We start from the raw sequence: 23,659 nt of genomic DNA on the forward strand, positions 1-23,659 counted from the left end.
AAATGCCGTTTGACTTTTGTGAGTTGTTTTCTTTTTCTATTTCTCACTCTTCTTTTTCTTTTTCTTTTTTGACGATGCATTAAACACCCATCGTTATGGACATCTAATACCGTCCATAACTAAAGTAACGATTTTTTGTTATGCCAGTCGCAACATCCTCACCTTCTTTTTTCTTGTGTCCCTGCAATTGTCTAATCAGCTAGGCCTACAAAACAAATGTATATCCATTGAACTAGTAACTCGGTAGCTTTTTTTAGGCCTAGAATTCAGGCCTCAGCTTCTGCACTTTGACCTCTTTGTCTATACTAGTTCTAGCCCAAGTTTTTAACCCCGTCCTCTCTCAAATAAAACAAATTTTCTTTTAAACTTAATTCGGAATAACTACTACGAATAGCGATGGGAGAAGAAAAATGTAATAACTAATAATATACGTGGTCTAACTGTACATTACCATTGCGGATGGCAGGTAGAATGTTGGCCGCAAAAATAGGCTCGGCGATTATAACCCGTTAGGTTTAGAAACGCACCGCATCATCAAGGCCTCGTTGGTTGGTTTCTTTGCTTCGGTCGTACAGGTATTCTTTTTTTTTTTTTCGCAGGTGCTCCGCCGCTTCAGCTGCGAGACGAAACGCATTCCGACAGTAATGTGTGTGCCTTTTCTCTTCTTTTTTTCTCTCGTATTCTGTGGCATAAAGGAGAAAAAAGAAACAAGGGGATTTGATTATTATGATTAAGAATGTGATACGAGAAGAGAGAAGGGAAAAAAAAAGGAGTTCGTTATCGCGCAGTCTGATCAACACATGAAAATGGACGCTGATTCGCGGCCCTGCGAATCTACAGTACAGCGCGAAGGTTCTCCTTTTCTCCATATCTTGTGACGATGATGCGTTTCGATCCGATCGTGGAGAGACAAGAAGAAAGAAACGAGTTTCATCATGACGCTGGCGCGTTTCGATGATGGAGTATAATTGGTCATTCTTCTTTAATCGAGCTCGTCTTTTCGTGATGGCTCTTCTCTACCCTGCGTGTGTCTGTGTGTAAGTTAACTATACGTATGCTTCTTCTTCTTCCTCTCATTTTTTCAAATTTATTTTTACGATCGACCGTGCGCCTAGCGGAAAGAAACGACAGCAAATCACCATTGGCGCACCTTATTTTCTTCCTATTTATATTCCAAGTATGTACACCATCTGGGAATTTCGATCATTGGTGAAAAGGTTGATAATTATTGGGTGGTGGTGTATACCTTTTGCGGCGCATCAAAAGAGAGGAAATAAGTTGGAAAAAAGAAATTGTGGTGTTTGGTTGTCGCCCCCTTTATCTTTCCTCTTTTTTTTTTTTTTTTTTGCTCTTAACTCTTCGAGCTTGTGTATACGTGCGTACGTATTACTCCCTCCCTGCTTGTCTCTGGGTATAAAGTTAATAACTTACAACTAGTAAAAGTTGCTGCTTGTTGTTTATATTAGAGATAGCTAAAGGGTATAAACCGTGCCTGTGCTGCGCGTATGTGTTTGATTGGTTGATAGGGAAGGTCTCTCTCTCTCTTTCTCTCTCTCCACTTACTTCACTCCCAAGGTCCGTCCGGTTGTCTGGGTGGGGCTCTCTCCCGACGGCCCTTTCTTCTACTAAACAAAAGACGTGACGTTCGCAGATAGTTCAACATTTCTCCGCTAGTCGTGAGGATGGCAGCACCTGTCGGGCCAGCCCATTATTTATTTATTTTTTGCTTGGTGCCAATGCAGCTTTATATAGACTAAATAGATTTGGTTTTCGTACAGTTTTCTGTTTCTCATTTTTTTTTTTCGCCTCGTTTTATGGTCTTAACGGCTCTCATCACGACGGCTATGGCATGTTACGCGACACTTGAGCCTTGGCTATGTTTGTATGTCCAGAGCCAAAAAAGTAAATCAAGTCACGAAATAAAAAAAGAAAGAAAGAATAGAAGAACCCAAAAAAAAAAAAAAGAAAAATGGTTGGCGACTGCGTCAGGGAATTTTTCGTTCACTTGAGCGTCGCCGGCGTCTACGATGGGAAAACAAAAAGCTGCAACAAATGGACACAAAAAGGAGACGAACGGTAACAAAACAACGGAAAGCAGGAATTATACATCAGAAAGAAAATGATGATTACCTCCTATTTAAACGTAGTATAACTCTAGAAGTAATATATAAAATGTATTGTTGTATTATTGTTGCGTTATAAAAGCGAGTCGAAAACGAAAATAAGGATGTTTATGTCTTTAATGTGTGATGTGAGAAGAAGGACGTGAAGGCCTTGGTTGGGGTTTTTCTTTCTTTTTGTTTTGTTTTTTTTTGTTTTTTTCTTCCTCCGTTGCGCTTAAAAACTCACGGGCAACTTTACTTTTAATATTATAAAAACGAGAATAACACCAGCCGTCAGGAAATAGTAGATCTTTCGTTAGGATACCAGTGTCTAATATCACATGGCAGCACTAAATAACGACACACATACTACACATGACTTCAAGGTGAAATAGTAACGGTTGTGTTCAGCAGAGTTTGAAAAGAAAAAAAAAATAACCAAAAGAATTCTCCACATTTTTTGTCAATAAAATGTAAAGGAATTAGAGTGGAATGGAACAAGAGCATAAAACATTTCACGATGGGAAGATACGGGTGTCTTTGCTATTATTATTTGCGTCGGATGACCCCAGTTTCTTTTACATCTCGCCTGGTGTTACGCAAATGAACTTGGTCAAACGTTCTTTAAAGAGATTGGGTCATTAATGAGCTTTTAATTTCTGTCGTAATGTCTCAAGTTTCTCCTAAAGTCGATTCCGAACACGTACTAACTCTACTACTACCTAATAAAAAGAAAAATATACAAACACCGGCTGCGTTATGAGGGGCCGGCAGGTTAAGAAGGTGTTTTTTTATTTCTTTAAGTTGTCATTAACTTTCATTGGGCTCTTAATTTTTTTCAGGCCCTTTTTGATTTGATTTTGACACTCATCTTTAATTCCTCGCCTTTAACTGCGTATCCTGGTAGAAAGAAAAAGGGTGTGTTGGTTTTCAGTGGGCGGGATCTTCTTTCCGTCAGCTTAGCGATCGATTATCGTCCGACTTTTCGTTTTGTTTAATCGATCCTCGAAAGAAAAAGTGGGCGGAGAGCAATTCACTTTTTTACGAGCAGTTTGTTTAAATTCTTCTGCTCTGATAGTAGTAGAAAGCTTGAACGCTAGATGCCTCCGCAGTAAGACTAGACCCAAGCGCCAGTTGCATTTAGCGGCTAAAAGGTCGAACTCGATTCTACTCGCCACGGCAAGATGGCCGCCATCACCATTGTTGCCAGATTTTATAGGCTCCTTTTTCGACTTCTTTCTCCCCTCCTTTTTTTTTGTATTTTTTTATTTCTCGTTTCCCCTTTTTTATGATGTGGTGGCGCCGCATCATCGGCGGCCATTGTTGTCTCACCCGTCCGCCTCTCCTCTTCCCCCCCTAGTCCTAACCCTACCCTCTATCCCATCAGATGGGATGGCCTTTCGGCATCTGCGCGATGCGTTTCGGGGGGAGGAGTAATGTCCTTATGGGAGGCCGTAGTAGAGTGGGAGAGAGGATGGGGGTGGGTGGTGCTGAAGAGCCTCTACCTGTCCCACCATTGGCTTGTCTTATTTACCAGGGCAGCGGCGGTCTGGCCCCCTTGCGTCCGTGTGTCTTATCTCGCTTTTGCTCTGTGGCACCCCCCACTAACGCCGACTGCACATACACACATAGACTAGTGCCCATACAAACGCTATACGCCGCGCACGGACACACATCCGCCCGTGGAATCGACCGTGGTAATCTAACGAGTGTCATAGACGTGCACCTATATACACCGTCGCCGACCGCCGACGCAACACGCCGCAGCCCAACGTTACGCCGCCGCATCGCGACGTGAAAAGTAAGAAATTCTCCTCCAACCTTCACACGTGGATTGCAATCAACATTTTTTTATAGTGTAGCCCAACTCTCAACCTCTGCGTATTTTTCGTTGTGTTTGATCGACGCCATTTCGACGTTTTAAATCATTCCAAAATCGCAGGAAAATCTGAGAAAAGGAATAAAATAATTGCCAGTAATGATCGTCGGACAAAGTTTCAAGTTCAAAAAGTTATTTTGAAATGTTTTGACATGGTTTCTTTTGTTTTTGGTAAAGAGTGCGCCATTTTTTGGTCGTGTCAGTTGTTGGGGTTAAAACGCTAAAGTGCGTAACCTTCGATTCTATCGCAAAGCCGACGGCCTTTTTCGTTTAGGCCTATACATTTTCGTTCCCCGCAGCATGTGTGCACGGAGAAAAAAGAATGGCTCATTCATGTCTTGAGAATTTGACCGCGCTGCGTTCAGCGCCACCTCGTTTCTCTTTTGTTTGTGTTCGTGTCCTTGCATGTTTGCCTCCATGGTCGACTGTTAGCCGTTTTCAGTTAGCCCTCCGACTCTTGTCTCGGTGTGTCCCGCGTGCATGTTGCTGTGTGTGTCATTTGTGGGGATTGTGTAAAACGAGAGGTCGGTCCATCATCGCCATTTTTAATTTTTTAATTTGCAATTGGCAATTTGTTTGTTCAATCTAAGGTTTTGTTGGGGAGGGAGACTGTAATTGGTTCGTGTGTTGCCTAGTGGATGAGTCCCAACACGTTTCAGTTGTTTTCGGCGTCCATTTTGTTTTGTGTCGAGGCCTAAGCCGAACGACTCAATTTGTGACTGACGTTGTTTGTGGCTAAATGATAATAACTATTTCTTGTTGTTTGTTTTTATTTGGCTTTCTTTTAGGTAGCTCAAGAGGACCAGAACACAGTGTGATTAAAATATTGAGAACGTCATCGAATTTCAAAGAATATTCGATCCCAGTTTGTTGATTGTTGTTCGAGTCTTCTGAGTTTCGCTGTTTTTATTCGCGTTCGTCCGAAGTTTCAGTTTTCTCGTTGGGGGTGCCGGTGGTGCTTTTGCTGGTTCAAGTTTTGGAGGTTTTCTTGGTTGTTCACATTTTTTTGAAACCCTTCAACGTTTCGGTCGTGGACGCAGTCGTGTCCACTACCCTCCAAGCAGCCACGAAAATTGATCCGACGGCCATAATGAGTTCTAAGTTTTTGGACAGCATGCTGACCAAATACCAAGCGGAGGCGGCCGGTGCGGCAGCCGTTGCTGCCGGAGGTTCTAGCTACTCGTCACAACACGCTCGGATGTATCCGTACGTCTCTGCCATGGGCCAGAGCGGCTTCCCTGGAGGCGTGGCGGGCTATTCCAATGCGTTGGCCAACGCGGCCGAATCGGCGGCGGCTGCCACTGCAGCAGCCGCTCAAGCCGACAAGCAGTGTCGATACACGGGCAGTGCAGCTGCTGCTGCATCTATGGCGGAAGCCATGGTCAACTATTCTCTGGGTGCGGCGCACCAAAATGGCGTAGCCGGAGCGGCAGCGGCCAGTATGGCCCAAGCGGCAGCGGCTAATTTTTATCAGCAAGCGGCGAGCGCCGGAGGTGCAGCGGCCGCTGCGGCTGCTGCAGCCGTCGGTGTCGATCCCAACAACCCGCTGTCGGCCTGTTCGCAAGGCGGACCACCAGCTGGACTTGGCGCCCTGACCGGCGTTCATTCCGGCGGTGGGCCAGACATTCCGCGCTACCCATGGATGTCCATCACCGGTGACTATTTTTTCTTATTTCATTCTTCTTCCTTCATCTTTTGTTTTAATTAATTTTAAAAAGAGAAAAAATTCCTTATGAGTAATTGGAGTGATGGTCAAAATAGCGATACATTTTGCGCCCCCCCTTCCTACTTATTTTCTTGCTCTTTGACCCCCCCTGCAGTGGCAAGTTGAACCATCTACCTTCTTTTTTTTTGTCCAATCTCTATCTTCTTTTTGTGTGTGTGTGTGGGGGGGGGGGGGAGGTGATGAGAACGACAGCTGTCGACGGGTCGCGCTTACGCAGTGCTCATTACATTAGCCATTTACATTACATCCATTCCCATTTCTTGTGACGTAACGGCATGGATGAAAGTGACTACCACGTACCTGACCATCAGGCAAAAAAAAAAAGAAAAAGAAAATGGCATTTCCAATTCCATCCTCCACGGTGTTCCATGATTCAAGCGCGGTCTGTGGCCTAACGACAAGCCTGTGTCGGCCTAAAAAGCGCACCGCACCGTGCGCCTGCCACTTAAATAATTCCCTCGCAAGCTTTGAAAGAGAAAAAAAGTCTTCAAATATAAATCAGAGTCTCGATTTCTCTTTTTTGTTTCTTCTTTCGCAATAACCATTTTCAAAATGGAGGAAAGGAGACAAGCATAGCGACATCATCAACGCACAATGATTGCGCCGTTGTTGTTATCGTTGTTGTCTTCATTATCGTTTTTGTTTTTCTTTGTACCTCTTGAATGTCAAAAAATGTCTAATTCTGTTTTGTTGTCTTTCTCGCTCTGTTTTCGGTTTCTCGCGTTTCTATTTCTACACTGCGCTGGTTTCCCATATGCGACCGGCATGGATGGATCAGGTTCTTTCGCCTCTCACGACGGTTTCTCACACGCTGGAATCTGCTCAGGTAGGAGATATTCCACTCTGTTCTTTTTTTTTCTGTCTCGTTTTTTTTTGTTTTGCGTCGATATTTTCCGACGAACAATTTAAAAGAAAAAAGTCGTTGTCATTATGCGCGCCATTTCCCACCATTTAAATTGATGGATATAGGTATCGACTCTACGGCACCATTTTTTGTGCGTTAAAGATATACGTAAAGAAGACGATGATGGTGTGTGTGCGTTAGCTCTTTTTCTTGTTTTCGTCAGACAACGACCCACTTACTGCGGCTGCCCGCCATCCGTTACTTCTTCCTTCCATACAAAATTTTTTTTTTTTACCAAAAAAATAAAAAGAACGGCGAGATTCTTAACGTAACTGCTGGACACGCAGTCTGAGGCTCCTGATCGACGATCTAACAGAAATTTTCAGAGTCCATTCGAAATGGATGGACGGATCTCTTCCGCCATCGTTTCTTTTCATTCTTGTCGCTTCTTTTTGTATGGAGAATATTCAAAAGACGCATGTCGGATGAAAGGTATCATCGAAAAGAAAGATGGCGGAGTTTGTGAGGGGAGGAGCTGTGAGTAACGCAGATAGAAACGAATGTTATAATACAAAAAGGAGAAAGGGGGGAGAAGAAGAAGAAGAAGAAGAAAAAAAAAGGCTCTCCGGCCAACCAACAAAATGGCGCCGAGCCACGCATTCCAAAAAGGCTTGGCCTATCGACCCGTCTCTCTTTTTCTGGTGTGCTTTCTGCTCTTTTCGTGGGCTCACGAAACAGCACGCACTGTCATGGCCGCCACCCTTTTTTTTTTTTTTTACCTATCCTCTTTTGTGCTGCATTGCGCAGCGTCTCTATCGACCATAAAAGAAGAGGCCGTGTTTTTTTTTTAACGGTCTACACGCACATCATCGCTGCTCACTAAGACGGTTCACGAGAAGAAAAGAATGCACAGAGTTTTCCTTTTTTTCTTCTTCTTCTTCTTCATCGCCAATCCTTCTTCTTCCGTGCACTTGCAGTTTGGATGGGTTAAATAAAAAAAAAAGTAGCTAGACAACCTCTCGCGCCAATGAATTCGTGTACAGTGTATATACACACGTCTCTTGTCATTCGCTAGATTGCCGTACGTGTTGAATAAGAAGAAATCAAGTAGTCCAGTCGAGAAAAGAGCTGGAACGAAGAAATGGGTAAAGAGAGAAAAGAAATGAGGAGGAAAATGGGAGAGGGGTACCCGGGGTTTCGCTGGAGGGCTAGCAATTTATATATATTTATATATGTACGTACGTACATATATATATATAAGACTCGGGCATTCACAGCAACCAACAATAGCCTGCATAATTATCATGGCTCAATCATGCCGCGCCAAGAGAGCGAGACAGAGTTTAGGTGCCTTTTAAAGAGTCTCTTTACGTGAGCCACACGAAATCAAGCTCAAGAAGAAGAAAAAATGGTGAACTAAACTCCCTTTTTTCTTCTTCTTCTTCTTCTTCTTTTGTTGTATCTTTGAAATTGATGAGAATGAGAGAAGGTTAGTTCTTTTTTTTTTTTTGTTGCTGTTGTTGCATGTGGAACTCACCAGCCAACCTTCGAGTGAAGAAGGAACAACAAAAAAATTATAAAATGTTTTTTTTTTTTTTCTTTTCTTTCTGGGTGTTGGTGGAGGAACTTGTTATCTCGACGTGAAACACGGTTGATTGGATCTTTGGAAAAATCGAGATAACCCTAGGCCACTTGTTTTCTTACTTTTAGTTTTCCTGTGCAAGTTTTTGTTCTATCGGTGACCGGGTTGGGTTGTAGGCCTTTTTTTTAATATATTGGTTATCACACATTTTCGGGCGTGTGTGTAATCATTGTATTAGATCGGCTGCAGTAAAATAATGTACCGAAAGTGCTGAGTGAACGGTTAGGATCGTTTCGCTTTACTCGGTTTTCATTTTATTATTATTTTCGTTCCCATCTTTCTCTCTCTCTCTCTCTCTCGAATGGGCGGTGAGCAATGGCACGTGTGGGCGTCTGATTTTTATTTCAGTATTTTTTTTTTCTTTGTCACGGGAAAATTGTCATCGACAAAGAGAGAGAGAGAAAGAAAGAGAAACATAACGATTCGTAACGGAGAAATCGAAATAAAAACTTTAAAAAAAAAATGGTTTCCCTTCTTTTTTTTTTTTCGTTTTTTTGCTCCACCTGAGGAGAAATTAAGACCAGAACCACAAAAAAAAAAGAGGAAGAATTGAAGAAACGAAAGTTTTTTTTTAGATATTGCAGTAGTGTGTAAAAACTGGGGCGGGGAAGCCCTTTACAGAGAACTAGATGTGATCACCGTTGAATTTCAAATTGTTTGTTTACTCCGAAATAAAGTTGATGGCGCACAATTTTTTTGCGCTCCGCTTCCAAAAAGATGAACATGCCCATCTTCATCTTTTTAAAGACGGATAAAGCACCTCGTTTTCTCTCTGAATTCTGTTAGGGATCTGTTCCTTGTGTGTTTGCCCAGGTCGTATAATGCCCACCTTCAAATAGCCCGCGTTAAATCGCCTACGAGTTTAAAAAAAAAAAAATTGAAATTTATCGACGTTGGGTTCGTTTGCTATAGAAGCGCACGTACCGAAAAGTGTATAAAAATGATCAATCATAAAAAAGGAAAACGGAGAGAGAAAAACGGCAGGGTTGTTAAACTTTGTCTAAAGCGATTATGACCCGAAAGAGCACACACACACACACACACTCAAAAAAAGACGACTACGAAGACTGAAGGGTTCTTTCTATGTACATTTTTGTCAGATTCAGGCTCGCTTTCGTGAGTTGTTCTTGATCGTCTGGCGCTCGCGTTCAACGCATAAATGTTGAGGGAAAAACCTTTGCGCGTCGTAAAAGCGATATCTAATAATTCGAGGAAAAGCGGGGAGATGGGGGCCATGCAAAAGAGAGATGGACACACTCTTTAAACGCACAGCAGAATAGGTGCTGGACTATATACGGGAGCTCCGTTTGGGAGAAGAAAAACATTTTTTTAACACACAATTTCCATCTAAAATAATAACACGTAGCTCTTAAACGTGAAAGAGAACGGACATTTTTTTTTTTTTAAACAAATAAAAACCTCGTGTTTAAAAAAAAAGGTATTCCCCCGGAACTTGCTTTTCTTTTTTTATAGAGGGACTTCTCTCTAAAAAAAAAAAGAAATGACAACAACAACATAGCACTTTTTTTTTAAGGTCATATGTGTTTAGACGGTACATAGCCGCTGTAATACTATAAAAAAAAAGAAAGAAATCGAGCTTTTCTACAGGGCCGTTGTGGACGGCAAAAGGGCAAATGTGTGTATATACGCTATAGCTGTTATGTTATAGCGTATGGCATACTATATCCAAATATATGGAGAAAGGAAAAGAACGCACGTAGATAAGGAAGAGGGGAAACGGCAGGCTTATGTGACGACGTGTTTCCATCGTGTATATGTGCCATACGTATATATGTATGTGCGTTTTTTTCTTGCTAGAAAGAGAGTATATAGCTGCTTGTTATTGGCCTAAAGAGGCCATCATGCCCCGTTTTTGATGGCTACTTGATTCTTCACCGGTCCCCCCCCCCATACCTGATGTTTGGCCGTATACACAAGATGGGGGACGTTCCTTTTTGGTCCGTTTTTTGTGTGTGTTGTCGTACGTTCGACTCGTATAACTCCCCAATACTTCCTCCTACCCACCCAGCTCCCAATCTTTTAGTAGTGGTAATAATAAGCTCAAACGACGCTAACAGCCAACAACCTGAGTCTCACAGTTTGTTGGTTGGTCTAGCGGCCCTTTTTATTTATATAGATTGCTCGCTCTTCGTTATTGTTACACGCACGAAAGCGAATCGAAAGTGTTACGATTACGATTGCAGTTTTTGCCGACTAATCTCACGCGCACACGTTCATTGTATATAGAAATAAAAGACGGTCCAATTGGCTTGCAGAGTCGATGCGATTTTTCCAATTCTGCGGATGATTCGCAATTTTCACGCCTTTTTCTTTCAAGTATAGAAATCAAAACTTTTGAAATGAAGACGATTGGACAGTGGGAGGACAACTCCGGAAGCGGAGGAAGCAAAAATGACTTGTAGAATGGTGGCGATCACAGTTTTACGTAGAAAAGGGAATAGACTAATAATCGTAAGACCGAAATGAGAATGAGGAGAAGAATAGAAAAAATAAAAGAGGAATGGAGCTTTGACTGCAATTGGTTGGATGGCCTTGCGTCTACTTTTTTTTTTCTCTCTCTCTCTCTCTTTCGGTTTGGGCTGTTGCAGATGGCTATAAACATGCATTTCCGTGTAACAAATGCGTGGCAGCGCTTGACAGGACGTAATTTTCTTTCCTTGGCTTTCCGTGTAATTCCTCCACCCACCTCCCTACTTAGTTTTAAAGAAAATCCCACGGGCTATCTATAGTAAGTAAAAAAACGTAACATTTATCCGCACACCGGCACACATACACATACACACACACACACCCAAACCAAAAAGGCTAACTCTCTCGTTGTGCGCTGTCTGCGTAGATATATATTCATATATAGATGGGAAAAGCAAGAAGCTTCTGACTTCTTTTGCGGCTTCCTCCCCCCCTTGCTTATAACTAATGTGTTTAGTTTTTTTTTTTTTTTTCCTTTTTCGGGTTGGTGGTTTGTACGTTCCTTTTTGGGTACCAAGAACCCCCCCTCTATCCTCGAGTCTTTCACAAAGAAAATATAGTGATACACGTATAACGGGTTAGGCGCTGTGTGTGTGTGTGTGTATGCCGTGCATTTATTTCTTAATTAACAACTGTATTATACATCCCAGCTCTATGGAGTTCTTTTTCATTTTTTTTCTCCGAAGGGGGGTGGCGTTTCATTCTCCATTTCAAATTTCACACGTCAAATCAAGAAATATAAATTTTTGTTTTCTTTTCTTTATCTTTCAAAAATTATGTGTTGGATTCTTTGGAAAAGAAAAAAGGGGGGAGGCTTTATAGAAGAAGTAGTTGCTTCATTGGATGCCGTTAGTAATTTTTGTTTTTTTATTTCCAATTTTCGCTTTAAAAAAAAGGTGACGGGCCAATCACGGGGCGTTCATTTTAGTCTATTTATCTACGCAGTCTAGAAGAGAAAAAAAAAACGAAAATAATTGTTGAAAAATGGAAAGAAAATGAAGAGTAGGGCAAGGCTTCTCGCACACCTGGTACAGCTAGATTGTGGTAAAACTCGAATAAAATAGGACGCGTTTTTGTTTTTCTTTAACTCGAACGTGTAAGATCGATGTGCGGCTGTTTTTGTCCCGTTGTTTCGTTATCGGCATATTAAACGAGCAAGAAGCAAAGAGAATTGTTAAGAGTCCAGCACGCGCGACTCCAGCACGTTACGTACCGCCGCTCCTGAACAAAACAAAAAGGGCAGACGGGCATCAACCGGGACAGCTGTTTCGCTCCACCACGAAGTCCAAGGAGATAGAAACAATTTTTAGAAGAAAAAAAAAAATTCTTTCCTTCGCCATGTGAGGCAAATATTTTGGGGAGGTTTTTTTTTTCTTCTTCTTTAATTTTCCCCCCTTTTTTTTTTTTCTTCAGAGGGGAGAGAACGAATAGAAGTGGGGAAGGTAAAAAAAAAAAAGGCCGATGATAATGGGAAAAGTCGTAAATCTGTCGGTTGCGGTTCCGATCCGATCGGGAGAACCCTGCAGCCAATCAGATCTCTTGGAATCTTCTTCTTTTTTTGTTGTTGCCTCCTTTTCATTTTCTATTCGTAAAAGAAAACGAAGGAAGAAGAAGAAAAGAAGAGGCGGAGGGGTTAGACTCGTGAGCCACCTTGCCCGTAAAAAAAAAGTAATAAATCACGCCGAGGTTTTTCTTCTTCCTCCTTTTTTTTTCTTCTATCTAACAAAAAAAAAAAAAAATCCCGAAAGAGAGAAAAAGAAGAACGGCTGGAACAACTCCCTCGGCGGTCATGGAGTTGTAGCAGAGAGCACACACACACGTACAGAACAGAACAGACACATGGTTTACGTAGCGAACGTCCCACCCTTGCAAGAGGGTTGGCGAGGAGGGGAGGGCGGAGGATGGATAATATATTATTATATAAGATAGTATATAGTGTACGTGTATCTCTATATAGTAGTAGTACCTTTGGCGCGCAGCGCGTTTGATATAAACTAGCGGGGGCCAATGTTCTTTTCCTCATGTTTATGTGACGTGAAGAATCAGGAGATTGTGAAGCAGGAGGCGGACGAACGGAATAACAGACCCTTTTATATTTTTTTATTTTTAAAGAAGAAGAAGATGAACGAAAAGAAAACATCTCACAGGCATCTCTTCTTACTCGTTTCACTCCCCTTTTCTGGCTCGTTCGTTCGTTTTTTTTTTTTAAGCATCGCCGTAAGAAATGAAAAGGAAAAAAACAGGTCATCATCTTTCATCATTCAAATTGTTAAACATTCTAGCCATGATGATGATGATGATCATTTTCGGCCGTTCCGTAACACACGCACACTCCAAAAAATAAAAAAACAAAAAAAAAACTGAAGCTTAGGTACTAGACTTTCTAGCACCGTCGTAACGCGTAACAGTATCCATAAGAGAGCCCATAAGCCAATAACATAAAGTCAGTCAAGAAAGAAAAAAAAAATAAGGGGAAAGAAAATGGCGGGCGGAAGCAACTTCCTGCCAACTCGTTGAAATGTATTTTAAAACATGGACTATTCTATTTATTTATTTATTTTTTTTATGTTTTCGTTATCGTTTGGAATGGCTTACTATGTAAAACAATAGCAATTTCTTTTGCTCATTCGAAACAAGTGAAATGCGCAAGTACATTTTTGCGCGCGATTTTCAAAAACATTTTTGCTTTCAATCCACCGTTCGCCGGGACGTTCTGGCGCTTGTTTGAAGACGTGCTACCTCCGTTTTTGTTTTTGTTTTTGTTTTGTGCCATATTGTTGCGATTGTTGTAAACGGATGTAGGAAAAAAGGAAGAAGGTTGTGGGAGACGATTGTGTCTATAAGAGGCTAGAAATTCGAAGAGCGCCCTCATCGGGAGTAGTTACACGCTATAAGCAAATGACACAGTTGTGCTCTACAGTCAAGTGTGTACCTATATATCGTGTTTGGTATGGCAGAAGCGAGCGTCAAGTGTTATTGCCTTGAAAAGGAAGAAAGAAAGGCAGAAAAAAAAATGGAAGAGATAGAAAGAAAAAGCACGAAAAAGGAAGAAATATTCTTTCACACTTTGGTGCTGTTACCTCAGCTGGCATGGCCGTTCGTCCTTCGTCTTGTCCTCTCCCCCCTTTCCTTTTTCCCTATTTTAATATGGCGGCTGCTCAGCTCTGGAGCTCAAGGAGCTTCAGGGCACCCAACCGCATACAAGATTGCTTTTTTTTCTTCTTCTTTCGACGCATTCGTTTTTTTTTTTTTCTCTCTTTCTTTTTCCATTCGCTTTCGACGTCCTTCCCTCCTCGCAACAGACCGGGGTCCGCCCGCCCGCCAGTTTCATCTGCTTTATGTGACAGGGCCGGCTACGTATAGTCTAGTCTACACGCAGAGAGAAAGAGAGAGATAGAAAAAAGACTTTTCTGAAAATGGAAGAGAAGGAGGAGCCAAAAAGAAATGTTTGTGTATTTTTTTTATATTTTGGCCCGTCGTACACACACGTTCACTCCCGCAAAAGGCAAGAGGAAAAAAGCAAAAAATAATATCGGGATTCACCCTCCTCTTGCCTATTCCCCCCCCCCCTCAATCGACTAAAGAGAATTATGGCGATCAATATGATTTCGCCCCTTCTCGTTGGCCAACAAACAGCCGACTACTACTCCGAAAAAAAACATTGGCCATCCCCTCTTGTTTTTCTTCTTTGAATTATACGTGTAATATCCATCTAGCGGGTCGTCCTCTTCAGAGTCCAGAGCAAATTTAAGAAGAAACTTTAAAAAAAGAAGTCCAGCCAAGGAAGAGAGAAAAAAAAACAAACCTCAAATTGTGTTAGATGTTATTACATCATTTGGGCTCGATAGTTAGGCATCTAAAGTTCAATTCTTTTGATTTTTAACGTGGGAGGAGAGTTTTGCTTCGCTGCTGCTGTTTTGTCTTATTCTGAACGGCGCAAACTCGGCCAACAGCAGTCATCGATCGTGTTCTCGTCCCTTTTTTTTTTTCTTTCTTTCTTTTCTTTCTGCTGTTGTTACTGGATAGTTTCCGTCTTATTTGAAATGACGTTCCAGCAACCCCGGAGAGAGATGAGCGGAGCCAGATGGATCCAATGTGTGTGGCGCACAAAATCGTGAAAATCTGGGCGCGAGCGGACTCATGCATCTGCTGGTTTTAAAAGCTCCCCATGTACGCCCTGTTTTTCTTTTCTTGATGGCCGTCATCATTAAATACTTTTGTATTCCCCGCACCAAGACGAGCACGAAATAAAGGGGGAGGGGGAATCGAGAGTTGCATTTTTCGTGAGTCTTGTTTGACTCGGTAGAGCAACGGAGGCGACAGAAACGTGTGGCGTGTCGACAGGCCGTCGTCCCGAAATGTTGCGTGACCCGTATTGCCCTCGTCTATCTTTCTACGTACACGTAACGAGCAACTGCTATTTTTCTGCCTCCCCCCCCTCTCTCTTTTGACTCTGTAATAGAACCATAGTGTCTTTTCATTGGCAAACCAACTAACTCCGGCGTACATTTCTCATTGGTCGTTTGCTTGTCTTTCTTTCTATTTCGGGGTCGCTTGTTTGTTTTTCTTTCGTCTATGGCACAATCGAATCACCCGAAAACGACGTCTACAATATCCTTAACTTTATTATTTCAAACGAGAAAGAAAAAGAAAAGGGGGGGAAAATAAAACAGAAAATGCCCTTTTTTTTTCTTCTCTCTTTTCTGTATTCTATCCTACGAGGCATTAAATGGCCGAGCAATATAGTGCACAGTAGAAAGAGAAAAGAAAAAAAAAAAAACCCAATTGGGAGGCAGGCAATGAGGACTCTTTAACAGCAACAACAAATAACATGCAGACACATAAGAAAAGAGCGAATAAAAGAAAAGGGCCATACCAGTTTTGATGACTGTGCGCCGCTGTTTGCGTGTGCCTACTCTGCGCGGCCGTTTGAACTCTGGTGGCGCTATCGCCTTTTTTTATCCCGGGCATTTTAAAATAATTGTTGTTTGTGCGATACAACTGCCACTTTGGTGATTCACTTTCACGTCAGCTTGAGCATGAAAAAAAATAATTAAATCCGATTTGTTTTGTTTTTTTATGCTGACGTTCGTTGATTTTCACTTGTTCACTCGATGACATCGAAAACGATTCTGTTTTGGGGGAGAAAAAAAATCAGAGAACAACCCCTTCGATGTTTTACGATATTTTGGAGCCTTAAGAAAAAAAAAAATCATAATAAAAATAGGAGCTGTTGTGACATCACGGCCAACCCTTTCCGCATCAACAAACGGGTTACGCATATCGAAGCGTGCGTTGTTCCACGATTTGATTTTTTTTTCCATCTCTCTCTGTCGGTTCGAAAAAAAGTCCGCTTATTCTTCTCGGCCATCCTCTCGTAATATATGGAGTTACTTAAAGATAACCCTTTACGGTGGTATTCCCTTGGTCTTCTTCTCGGGGCTAAACGGGAAGAAACGCAAAAAGGGGGGAAAGGCTTCAATAACTGGCGCGAGGAACAACGTGTAACATTTGGATGGTTTCGTAGACGGATGAGGCAAAAAAAGGGACGAAAAAAAAGAGGAACTTTTAGGGCGTGGGACGAAGGGTTATAAAAGATGGACAGCCCAAAAAAAAAAAACTGGGCCATGAGAAGACGGACAGCGCGGTGCAATATAGTTTTTCTTTTTTGTTTTGGTCCGGGGAGGGGTTATATAGTGTATCATATAAAATGCGGAGGCTGCTGCGCTGCATAAGATGGCGACACTAAGAGCCCAAGATGGAAAAGAGGATGAAAAGAGGTTTTTTTATTTTATTTTATTGTATAACAGCGGCGCAAAAGGTTGTAAAATGCAATTGCAAAGGGTTACTTGAAAAAAAAAGAAGGATGAGCCAAGGGTGCCGTACTTTTTCATTCTTGTACTTGAATGTTTTATAAGGAAAAAAAAAAGGGGGGAGAGCTTTGTATAACTTTTTTTTTTTTTGGTCGGGGTCCTTTAAATTTTTTTATTTCGGGTTTTCGACCGCCTTGACCCTTTTTTTTTATTTTTTAAGCCTAGAGTCTCCGTTTGGATATTTTCTTATCTATAAAAAGGGGTGAGCTTTTCTAGAATTGTCGGGGCGGGTGTCGGGTCATCCAGAGTCCCTTTTTCTTTCTTTACCTCTCCTCATCCGTTAAAGCCATCCTGAAAAGATGTCTCCTACGCAACACAGTACCAACTGAGGGTTGGTGGCTTATTGGGAAACTCTTTGAGGCTATCAGCAACCCTTTGGCCTTCGAGTTCATCGGCCTAGGCCCCGATACATATATTGGGTTAGAGGGGGTTGCATCATAAACTCATAAAAAATGGTCTTCTTCTTGCATTCTGAAGAGAGAGGAAAAAAACCCAAGTTCCGAAGGTTGTAAAAAGGGTTGAAAATAAACTTTTCTTTTTCTTTTTACGTCCTCTGCTATTTCGAAACTCTTTTTTGAACCTCCTCCCCACCACCGAATTTTTACATGTTGTGTACTCATAGTTCACCTCTCTGCACTTGGAACAATCTCGTCCACCAAAAACAGTTGGTTCTAGTGTCTGATATCGGCCAGTATTCCAAACTTTTGGCTCGTTCCAATTTCTTATATGAATACAAAAATTCTTATTTATTTTTTTTTTAGATAGCGAAAAAAACGAATAATTTTTCGAGTAGTGCGTGTGTTGTTTTGTTCGCTTGTTTTACACGTCATTTCCAGTGTTGTTTTCCTTTTTTTTTTCTGTTTTACTGTCATTGTTATTCGAGTGGGTAAAAGAACGAAATCGCTGTGTGTTCTCCCCAAAAGTGTCGCCGCTCGATTCGCCCATTTTCGATAGCCCAAAACGGTGGGCCCGTTTCACCAAAGAGTGTCATCGTTGAGGGGCAATCGGCGTTGTCTGATATAGGCCTATATCTTTCAGCTATTTGCATTGCATTTGGTGTGTGTGCTGTTGCCGTTTCCGCTGCAATTCAAACGCCAACGAGGAAAAGGGTAAAAAAAAAAAAAAAAAGAAACAATTCCGTCTAATCAAAATTGGCTGTTAAAAAGTGGTAAAGATAAGGTCAAATAGCTGCGGCAGTAGCAATCAAAGTTGAGTGTTCATTGCCGTTCAGAAGAGGAGCGCGCTCATTACGCGCACATTTCTGTTTTCTCGTCTCTTTTCACCGTCTTCTCCGTCCACTAAACTCCCAAACTTTTTCATCATCTTCAATTTTTTTTTCCTTTTGTTGCGTATAAATAGGTAAATATATATTCAATTGCGAGATGTTAAAAAAGAAAATGTTTGGAGAACAAAAGAGGGCGAATAAAAAAGATTTTTTTTTTTTTTTCTCTTTACAATAGACATAATCATCGTCGCAAAGTATTCATTTAAAATTCCCACCGGCGAAAAGAAGTTTTTTTTTTTTTTTTTCCTTTTTGTTCTCAAAGGAAAGAAAAGACGGGAAACCGATGCCGACGCCGCAACTATAAAAGAATGGCACTTATTCCAAAACTCTCTCGCACTTCTTTTTTTTTTTGGTTCTTTTTCGAGTTCCCGACGACAATGACGACAGCGATCATCCTCTTTTAATATTATTACATCTATCTGATGTTATTTTTTGTTTTTGTTTTGTTTTTTTATTCTCTTCGTGTGTGTGTGTGTACGTGTGTGTGCGTTATAGTTTGTTGTAGGTATTATACCTTATTACCTTAAAAACTATTATCGTTCCGCCGTATTGTCTGTGGGTTTCTTGCGATCGACCTTTTTGTTTTGTTTTGTTTTTTTACTTTGCGTTCCTTCTTTTTTACGATTAGTTCTCTTCGCCAATCGGCCATTTTTATCAAGTAAAAAGAAAAAAAAAACCCTATCGTAAATAATTTCTTTTTTCTTTTGGCCGTTCGATATAACCGAACCGTCCAGCAGTGTGGACCGCATGGCACAGTCTCCGACGGCCGTCTGGGTATATACATGTAGTTATATAGTTCTATAAATCTATCTATAGAGAGATAAAGCCCGATGATGTGTATTATACGCGGTTATAAGAGTTTGAGGGGGCCACAGCTATTTGGATTGACTTTATTAAGCACCCGTCTGTTAGATTAAAAGTAGATTGAACTTGTTCGCTACCACTACGGTACAGCCGGTCAGCGGTAATTTCAACGAAGGAGAGAACAAAAAAAAAAAAAGGAAGTCGGCGTCTGTATAAGCGGTGTGTAACGAGGCTCTTGCGGTCATTTCAGCACATGCTTCTACACACAAGTCGGAGGCTGTCTTCTTTATTTTTCAACTTCGAGGCACCATTTTTACGTATGAAATAGCCGCGTTTCTTTCTGTTTCATTCGTCTGGATGTACCACGTATTGCTTCGCTGTGTGCCTGTGTGTAACTGAGGGAATGGCCGGCGGATTTTTCTTCATTTCATTTTCTTCAATTTTATTTTTTTAACACACGAAAAGAAAAAAAAAAACTCCGCTGTCCTCCCCCCGCTGGTTGGCAAGAAACCGCGAAGAAGTCGTCATCATTATTATGCTACTATATACAATGTTCATGGAATATTTTTGTTTCTTTTTTTAAGAGAAATAATAACTATTTTCTTTTCTTTCATCTTTTTTCTTTTTCTTTTTCTTTTTCTTTTTCTTCGCTTTATATATAATAATGAGCTTTCGGTCCTGCTTCATCGATGAGCTCCAATGCGTTCAACAAAGAATAAAGGGTCTGCACAACAGACACGCGGGACTCAACCCGTCGGGGTTCTTCGTTTCTTTTTTTCTTTTTTTTTTTCTTCAGGCAGAAGAAGTTTTTTTTTTTCTTGTTTTTCTTTCGTGATCTATTCACAGTAACAAGGCGCCTACGTTTTTTTTTTCATGTTGTTGAAAGCCAAAAAGGCGGGACGTCGCCGCGTTCCCGTTTTCTCGGCAGTCCATCATTTTCTTTTTTCTAGTTTTTGTGTGTGCAGGGGGTTGTTGCGTGCAGGCTCAACCCCCTTTCAGATTCTTCCTTTTTTCTCGTGTGTGTCTGTGTGTTTGTGAGTTGTTTAATGGATCCCAAAGTATAGAGCGTTGAGTTATTCATGTGCGCAAACATGCACATGACCAACCAACCAACAACAAGAGGAAAAGTCTTTTTTCTTTTTCTTTTTCTTTCGATTCTTTCAAGCTCGACCGACATTGGTCCCGCATATATTTAAAAGAGCCTAGTCGGCGTCCAAAAAATGTGATTTTTTCTTTTGCCCTTTAGTAAGAAAGAAACCCTCGAGTTTTTGCTCGTTACCCCCCTCTTTATTTTCGTGTGTCTGTGCGCGTAACTATAGAGAGCTTTACACGCGCATGTAGCGTAAAAGCTGTAATATTGCAAGGGCCACGCCCACTTTTTTCTGCCTCTAATTATACATGGAAAGAACACTGCGCAAGGTGCTTTTTATATTCTCCAAATCGTCCCCCTTTTTTTTGCCGAGAAGAAAGTTATTTTCCAAAAAATAAAAATCAAATCTAATCCTCGCGAGACTTTTCTTGTAATTTGTGTTTCGCCCACTGATTTGGCGTAGAAAATAACTTACACGGGCAACTTTGATAAGATGTACAGTTATGGCTTTAATGGCTAGCATGAATAGACCTAAATGTTCAAGTATTATAGGGCCGTATAGAAATGGCGATGTAAGTCAAGTTGCGTCGAAAAAGAAAAACTGCAGCATCTGCTGGCATAACAACGAGAAACATGTATTAGGGCCATTGCATGTCGTCTCTTAATGGAACGTCTACAACTGCAGCCATGCAATATACTACATCTAAAAGGGCGACTCTCGATTGCCAACGTCTTTTAGGCTTTTTCACATGACGGCACGAAGGCAATAGTCGCCTCAGCATCATGTTTTTTTTTTTTTTTCTCTTCCTTCAAAAGACTTTTCTTGTAAAAAAAACCAAAAAAAAATCGGCTGCTTCTCTCATTTTGACTGTGCGGGAAACATATCAATAAATCAGGAGAGAGCGCTGGAAATGTAACAAAAACAAAAGAGATATAGTGGTAGCAGTAGGAGTAGCAATTCCGAATAGTATATTACGAGTACAGTCACTGAACTGGCTTCTTCTTTTCCTTTTTTCTTCTTCTTCTTCTTTGCGCTGCTTTCTTGCGTTAGCCCGAGAGATATACGAGGCGCGGCTATCAAATTAGTTTGCTACTGCAGCCTGCCTTTATATATATATATATATATTTATTTATTTATATATATAGAAGGGGGGAGGAGGATGAAGGCAGAAAAAAAAAAGTTATATGGAAAAAGATCGTCTTTCTGGTGCTGTCAGCAGCCTCTGTCGTGCCGTTATTTCTAACGTTAATTCACATCATTGAATGTATATAGGCCTATAGGTCATATATACATTTCATGTGCGACCGGCTACAACTGATCCGTATATTGCTGCCGTTCTTGGCCCATGGCGCCTTTTCTCTCTTCGTATGCAAAGTTTTTTTTTTTTTTTCTTTTTCCAATATGTATTGGACAAAAGCGAGTAAATGGAGACGACGGATTCTGATTACGTTAAAGGCAGGCTGCGCGTGTTGTGCATAAACAGTGTCCGTATCGATGCGTGTGTGCATAGTAGGCCCATGGGCTGACGTGAGTAAAACATTAAACGAGATTTGTGGGTTTTCGAAATTTGTTGGATGCATATTGATTTTTTTTTCAGTTGCAGCAAAGTATTGAGTTTGAACCAATCGCCGAGCTTGCGGACTCATCGTAGGCCTACGTAGTAAATGACCCGTGTGTATAGGCCTAATAGAGCGGTGTATTTATATTTATCTACCGTTGGGGAGGGAGGAGGGTAAGGTAATTTTTTTTTTTTAATCTGTTAGTGAAACGAACGTGTTTCAACGTCTCCCAAATTGAAGAAACCCTTGTGCAATAATATATCAGCCTAATACCCCCCCGACAAACGTCGAGAATTTTTGAAAGTTTTTCTCTTTTCCGTCGTCCGGCTTTAAACCCGACGGCATCCGGCGACGAGAATAGCAACGGAGGCTTGCGTATGTACGTCTTCACTAGATCAGTTTTGAACTCCAAAAACATTTCGTTTGAAGCTAACGTCGATAGATTTACACTTGATTTCGGTTTTTAGTTGAATACTCGTTTCTGATTGGAGGTTTTTTTTTTTTGTTTGTTTTATTTTCGAAACTAACTGAATAACTAAAGTGAATGGAAGTTATGTAGTAAATTTAAAGCTGTTGTCCGTGGCAATAGAAGCCGCTTGTGCTTTGTCGTTGCTGACTCTTTTCCTTATGTTCATTAAAAGACAAAATGAACGGACTCGATGCACCCGCTCGGTCCGTCTCTCTTTGCGTGTAAAAAAAACAAAAATGCATATTGGCGTTGAGGTGAAATGTGTCGGCGTCGATAGATGACTTCAATAGAAGTATAGTCTCTATCGAGTAAGGAGCTAAAAGAAGAAGAAAGAGGAAGGATGTGTGTATATAATTCAAAAGAGTTAGTTAGGGATAGTCTTATAGGCTATATGGACGAGCTGGAACCGCCTAAAAGTGGCCGTTGAACTGCATCAATCCGAATGTTACTACCTTGAAAATAGCGCTATTCAAAGTGAGTCAATATTGAAGTGAGGCCATTGGGCGCCGCCTTCTCCTCCCTTTCTCCATGGGCTGTGCTCGCCATGCAACATCAACGAGTGGGGGGGTGGGAGGGAAATGAAGCGGTGGTGCGCGGCGTGTGCAATTTTCATAAATTTCCCGACTCGTAAATTATACTACGAAGGTTTGTGTGTATCTATAGTAAGTTGTGCGTGTTTTGCCAGTGCGCAAGGGCAGGCCAAACTGCGGCATTTTTTTTTTGAATGCCGTGCGAGCTTTCCCATTCTCTCGATTGTATATTTAACATGTCACGCAACTATTGTGTCTGAAAGCGGGAGAGAAAACTAAATTTTTTTTTTTTTTTTTCAAAACGTGAGTTCCCGTACGTATATAGAAAGACGATACATAATACGCAACTCAAACAACAGTAACAACAACGTCGTTGTTGCACATACATCACGGATATAGAAGCAAACCTCAAAAAGAAAATGGTCATAGGACAAAAAAAAAACTCTTTTCTCGTCTGCCGTGTAATCAACTATCCTACATACGCAAGAGGGGGGTATATATAGAAATAAAGAAAGGAGAGAAAAATAAGGATGGCGTTTATCTTCTTTTTTTTTTTTTTGCCTTCTCCTAATTGAGAATGTGGTGTGTGTGTGATTGGCGGTATTGTAATGTAACCATTTCTTCCTTCTGTACGTCGTCATTTCTTTTGGGACTATAGAAATTGAAGAAAGAGAAAATTGCGGACATGTAGAACTGACAATAAAGTTGCGACGGTTTTGAATGGTATGCAGATGAGCTGTTTGTGTTTATAGGCCTACAACAAAATAGCAGTAATAATTGCGTTAGGTGAATTTTCAGCGAAAAGAGACTTTAAAAAAAAAAAACGAGAATTGCCGAGTGTAATCATTTGGCGGAACATGTGGTTTGCATGTTATTGCGCAATGTTTTGAAGAAAACCTTCGCTGATGGGTTCTCTCTTTTTTTTTAAATATTTTGTTGCTCATTTTTTCCGCCGCCATTCTACCCGAAAAAGAAAAAGAAAGAAAAAGAAAGACTCGTATAATATTAAGAGTGTACGGTAGTCATCGCTAAAACACCGAAAATAGCCATTTATTTTTAGTTTTTACTTTTACTTTTATACTTATCTTCATGGCGATGACTACTGCTAGTGCCACCATAACTATAATGCTATACACTAGAGCAATACACCCAGTTTTGACGTAACGCTCACCAATTTTCATCCCTCACTTTTTTTTTTTTTTCGGGCTCCTCTCTCTATACGGTCCCCCCTTTTTTCTCTTTACCATCTGGAGAAGAGAAACAATCGAATAACGTCGGCCTGTCTTGTATATATATATATACTTCTCCCTCCGCCAGACACGCATAGCTCAATAGATATATGTTAGGTAGGGCCTTTTGGGACTT

The 23,659-nt window shown here is 41.1% G+C and overlaps 1 protein-coding gene across 6 annotated transcripts in view; it reads left to right on the plus strand.

Moving 5' to 3' along the window:
- Nucleotides 1–23,659, plus strand: part of LOC116923176 (homeobox protein abdominal-A homolog) — a 76,296-nt gene that overhangs the window by 46,061 nt on the left and 6,576 nt on the right. For 2 of the 6 annotated variants that reach the window (XM_032929656.2, XM_045174407.1), the window contains exons 4-5: nucleotides 4,770–5,636; nucleotides 6,486–6,533. In XM_032929656.2, coding sequence (XP_032785547.1) covers nucleotides 5,072–5,636; nucleotides 6,486–6,533 — 613 coding nt within the window. In that variant the 5' untranslated portion in view covers nucleotides 4,770–5,071. Of the gene's footprint in view, nucleotides 1–599; nucleotides 2,223–3,703; nucleotides 3,904–4,381; nucleotides 4,506–4,769; nucleotides 5,637–6,485; nucleotides 6,534–23,659 lie in introns of those variants that run through there. The other 4 variants (XM_045174408.1, XM_045174409.1, XR_004394403.2 and 1 more) reach the window with 4 other exon arrangements.

This window comes from Daphnia magna, linkage group LG5, assembly GCF_020631705.1.
Source record: "Daphnia magna isolate NIES linkage group LG5, ASM2063170v1.1, whole genome shotgun sequence".
NCBI classification, from domain to species: domain Eukaryota; kingdom Metazoa; phylum Arthropoda; class Branchiopoda; order Diplostraca; family Daphniidae; genus Daphnia; species Daphnia magna.